The following is a 5,332-nucleotide window of genomic DNA, read 5'->3' on the forward strand; positions in this document are numbered from 1 at the left end:
ATCTCTGCAAGTGAGGTTCTAGACGAAGAACCTAGAGACTACAAGGAAGTTATGAGGAGTCGAAATAAGACTGAATGGCTGAAGGCCATGGATGATGAGATGAAATCTCTTCATGATAATCATACTTGGGAATTGATCAAGAAACCTGTTGGGGCAAGGTTAGTCAGCTGTAAATGGATTTTCAAAGTTAAGGAAGGAATTGAAGGAGTGACGTCGAAAAGATACAAGGCAAGGTTAGTTGCAAGGGGTTTCACTCAGAAAGAAGGTGTCGACTTTAATGATGTGTTTTCTCCTGTTGTGAAGCATAGGTCCATTCGAATGTTACTTGCCATGGTAGCACAGTTCGATCTTGAACTGGAACAGATGGATGTGAAGACTGCGTTCTTGTATGGTGATCTAGATGAAACAATCCTGATGAGGCAACCTGAAGGGTATGTCGAAAAGGGGAAGGAAGATTATGTGTGCAAGTTAAAGAGATCTTTGTATGGGCTGAAACAATCTCCCCGACAGTGGAATAGGAGATTCGACAAGTTCATGGCACGCATAAGTTTCATTAGAAGCCAGTTCGACCACTGCGTTTACTTCAGATTTCAACCTGGTAATTCATTTGTTATTTTGTTGCTTTATGTGGATGATATTCTCATAGCAAGCAACAATGTTGAAGATGTGATGAGGGTGAAGGCTGAACTCAATAAGGAGTTCAATATGAAGGATCTGGGAGCTGCTTCCAGAATTCTTGGAATTGACATTCGAAGAGATAGAAAGAAGTCTAAGTTATGTTTATCTCAAGAGGCATACCTACGGAAGATTCTTGAAAAGTTTGGTATGTCAAATTCGAATCCAGTTGTGACTCCAACAAACCCTCAATTCAAGCTGAGTATTGAGCAGTGTCCCAGTACTGATGTCGAAAGAGCCTATATGAATATAATCCCATATGCTAATATAGTTGGTTCTTTGATGTATGCTATGGTCTGTACTAGACCCGACATAGCATACGCAGTAAGTCTTGTAAGCAGGTACATGGCGAATCTTGGAAAGGCTCACTGGCAAGCATTGAAGTGGATTTTAAGGTACATAAATGGGTCTCTGAAAAGATTCCTAATTTATGGTGGAGCCTTGGGTGAAGATAGTAAAGCAGCAATTGAAGGATATGTCGACTCTAACTATGCAGGTTGTATGGATTCCAGAAAATCTATTTCTGGATATGTTTTCACTATGTTTGGCACTGCAATTAGTTGGAAAGCAACACTTCAGAAGGTTGTTGCTCTATCAACCACTGAAGCGGAGTATATTGCCCTAACTGAAGCTGTGAAAGAAGCATTGTGGCTTGAAGGTTTTGCGAAGGAGCTGAAACTTCAAGGTCGAGGTATCACTGTTAAATGTGATAGTCAAAGTGCAATACACTTGTCAAAGAATTCAGCCTATCATGAGCGAACTAAGCACATTGATGTGAGGCTGCATTTCGTCAGAGGAGTAATCGAGCGTGGAGAAGTCCAAGTGCTGAAGGTTTCGACTGAAGACAATGTTGCTGATATGATCACCAAGACATTACCGAGTTGCAAGTTTTTCCACTGTGTGCAGTTGCTAAAGCTGCATGAAGAAAGCTAGTTTGTTCCCTTGATGTTGTAGAGTTAGATCCAAGGTGGAGATTTGTGAGATTTTGGATCGAACTCTAGTATGGCCGAAGGGTAGCTTCTTGGTTCGACAGGGTTAAGCATGAAGTCGAAGGTTGTTCACATGCTTGTGTCGAAGATGCTAGGGTTGTTAGCATGTTAAATTAGGTTTTAGTGTTTAAACCCTAATTTGTTAAGTTAGCTTGTTTCTTAAGTTGGCTTGTGTAATGGGCCTTGTGGAAAAAGCCCATTAGTTAGTATGTTGGGATTTATTATAAATAGCATACTAGTCTCTCATCATTGCTAAGCTGCAAATCCTAATTTAGGGTGAGAGAGGTTATTTGTTATTCTTGTAAACTTGTAATCTTGTTTTAAGAGAAAGTAAAAGAATAGCAGTTATAACCAATATTGTGTTCTCCTCTTCTTCCTTGTCCTTTATTCATCCCTTATTTTATACTTTGTTCGTGGCAATGAATTCACAACACAATTGATAGCAACAAACTGTTGATTTGAATGTTTGTGCAACATTACGTAATAATGTTGGCTATTACATTCGGAGGGTTGAGTTTTTCAAACTCTTAAAGAAGTTTAATATTGAGTATATGTATCTCAAGTAAAGTAAATACAATATGAATTTCGAGATTATATAATCTCAAATTGAGAGTTGGAGTTTGTCTCATGATAAATTCACGAGATAAGAAAAACACATGTCCATAAATAATGATAAACGAGAAATATAGATCATTAACCATTAAAAAGTGTGTGTAACGTAACACCGATCTAATCACACTGAATAAGAAAGTCATAGCAATGGTATCTAAAATTTAGTTTAAATATTGTGTTATGTTTACTACTTAGGCTAAATTCAAATCAAAAGATAATTTTATATAGAATTTAATTATATTTAATTATTAATTAATAAATATTAATTGGATCCAACAATTGAAGAAAGAAACATCTCGAAGCAACTAGAAGCAGAAAACGTGTATACACGTGTTTCGACACTATTCGCATCCGTCACATAGAACATTCTACAATCCCAAAATTCCTGTTTATAAATCAAAACAAACACTCCCTTATTACAAACTCATTCACAAATCACATCTTCGAAACCCTAACGAACTCTTTTCTCTTTCGCCTCTTCTACACAAAACAAACCCTAGACAGTTCGACAATGGCCGGAAAAGGTGAAGGTCCAGCCATCGGAATCGATCTCGGCACGACGTACTCCTGCGTTGGCGTCTGGCAGCACGACCGAGTCGAGATCATTGCCAATGATCAAGGAAACCGTACGACGCCGTCTTATGTTGCTTTTACAGATAGCGAAAGGTTGATCGGTGATGCCGCTAAAAATCAGGTCGCCATGAACCCTATTAACACCGTTTTCGGTAAGATCTCAAACTTCACCTTTACTTTCTATATGCTAGGGTTGTTACTTGTTAGGTATTTTATTTTATGAATTTTGATTGGGTTAATGTGATAATTAGTGATTTGAATTTGAATGTGTAATTTGTCAGATGCGAAACGTTTGATTGGAAGGAGAGTTTCTGATGCTTCTGTTCAGAGTGATTTGAAGCATTGGCCATTCAAGGTTATTGCGGGTCCTGGTGAAAAGCCTATGATCGTGGTTAATTACAAGGGTGAGGACAAGCAATTTGCTGCTGAGGAGATTTCCTCTATGGTCCTCATTAAGATGCGTGAAATTGCCGAGGCATATCTTGGTTCTACGGTGAAGAATGCGGTTGTTACTGTTCCGGCTTATTTCAATGATTCTCAGCGGCAAGCCACGAAGGATGCTGGTGCCATTGCTGGCTTGAATGTTCTTAGGATAATCAATGAGCCAACTGCGGCGGCTATTGCATATGGTCTTGATAAAAAGGCGACAAGTGTTGGTGAGAAGAATGTGTTGATCTTTGATTTGGGTGGTGGTACTTTTGATGTTTCTCTTTTAACTATAGAAGAGGGTATTTTTGAAGTTAAGGCCACTGCTGGTGATACCCATCTTGGTGGTGAAGATTTTGATAACAGGATGGTTAACCATTTTGTTCAAGAGTTTAAGAGGAAGAATAAGAAGGATATTAGTGGAAACCCTAGGGCATTGAGGAGGTTGAGAACTGCTTGTGAGAGAGCAAAGAGAACTCTCTCATCAACTGCACAGACAACCATTGAGATTGATTCTTTGTATGAGGGTGTTGATTTTTACACCACAATTACTCGTGCTCGGTTTGAGGAGCTGAACATGGATCTTTTCAGGAAGTGTATGGAGCCTGTGGAGAAGTGTTTGAGGGATGCTAAGATGGACAAGAGCACCGTTCATGATGTTGTTCTTGTTGGTGGTTCCACTAGAATTCCCAAAGTTCAACAGCTTTTGCAAGACTTCTTCAATGGTAAGGAGCTTTGCAAAAGTATCAACCCTGATGAGGCTGTTGCTTATGGAGCTGCTGTCCAAGCAGCTATATTGAGTGGTGAAGGTAATGAAAAGGTTCAAGATTTGTTGCTTTTGGATGTCACCCCATTGTCTCTTGGTTTGGAAACTGCTGGTGGTGTCATGACTGTATTGATCCAAAGGAACACCACAATTCCAACCAAGAAGGAGCAAGTTTTCTCGACTTACTCAGACAATCAACCCGGTGTGTTGATCCAAGTATATGAAGGTGAGAGAGCAAGGACCAAAGACAACAACTTGTTGGGCAAATTTGAGCTTTCCGGCATTCCTCCTGCTCCCCGTGGTGTTCCTCAGATCACTGTCTGTTTTGACATTGATGCTAATGGTATCTTGAATGTCTCTGCTGAGGACAAAACAACCGGTCAGAAGAACAAGATCACAATTACTAATGACAAAGGTAGACTCTCTAAGGAGGAAATCGAGAAGATGGTTGAAGAAGCAGAGAAATACAAGGCAGAAGATGAGGAACACAAGAAGAAGGTTGATGCAAAGAATGCATTGGAAAACTATGCCTATAATATGAGGAACACAATTAAAGATGACAAGATTGCTTCAAAGCTTTCTCCTGATGACAAGAAAAAGATCGAAGATGCAATTGATGCTTCAATTACTTGGTTGGATAGTAACCAATTGGCTGAAGCTGATGAGTTTGAAGATAAGATGAAAGAGCTTGAGAGTCTTTGCAACCCAATCATTGCTAAGATGTACCAAGGTGGAGCTGCTCCTGAGGGCGGTGATGATGATGAAGTTCCTCCAGCTGCAGGTGGTGCTGGTCCCAAGATTGAAGAAGTTGATTAAGTTGATTAAATGTGGGTTGGATATTTTGTTCCAGACCCTTTTAAGTTTTGTTTTATTTTGTTCCGGCCGCTTTTATTTTTACTTCGGTTTTAGAATATTTATTATTGGTCAGTGTTTTGGCATTTTTGATTCTGATTGTTAAAAGACTTGAAAGTTATTTGTACCAGTTCTTTTTGGTAACGCAAGGAAAATAATTTTACTGGCCATCTCTAACCCTTTATTCTATTTATTTGTTCTGGACAGTTCCTTCATTCTATTTTTAATAACTTAAACTTTACATTGTCAAACATTGAACTATATAGACAACCACAGTTTCATACTGTCAAAATAGTGTCTGTATTGCTACTTGATATATCAAAACACACAGCTCCTCAGACTCCTAGGCCTTTTACTCAAAGCAGATTTTAGGTGATAATAACACTATTGAGACACAAAACTTACTAACCGTTTGGATTGTTATTCCTAACTAGTACTT

At 39.0% G+C, this 5,332-nt stretch overlaps 1 protein-coding gene across 1 annotated transcript; it reads left to right on the forward strand.

The window, feature by feature from the left end:
* The first annotated feature begins 2,682 nt into the window (after positions 1–2,682).
* LOC131636094 (heat shock 70 kDa protein 4-like) lies at positions 2,683–5,061 on the forward strand. The gene is made up of 2 exons (XM_058906745.1): positions 2,683–3,001; positions 3,131–5,061. The coding sequence occupies exons 1-2, from the start codon at positions 2,788–2,790 to the stop codon at positions 4,855–4,857; spliced, it is 1,941 nt and encodes a 646-aa protein (XP_058762728.1). The 5' UTR covers positions 2,683–2,787; the 3' UTR covers positions 4,858–5,061.
* Positions 5,062–5,332: the final 271 nt, after the last annotated feature.

This window comes from Vicia villosa, unplaced genomic scaffold, assembly GCF_029867415.1.
Source record: "Vicia villosa cultivar HV-30 ecotype Madison, WI unplaced genomic scaffold, Vvil1.0 ctg.001627F_1_1, whole genome shotgun sequence".
In the NCBI taxonomy this organism is placed as follows: Eukaryota; Viridiplantae; Streptophyta; class Magnoliopsida; order Fabales; family Fabaceae; genus Vicia; species Vicia villosa.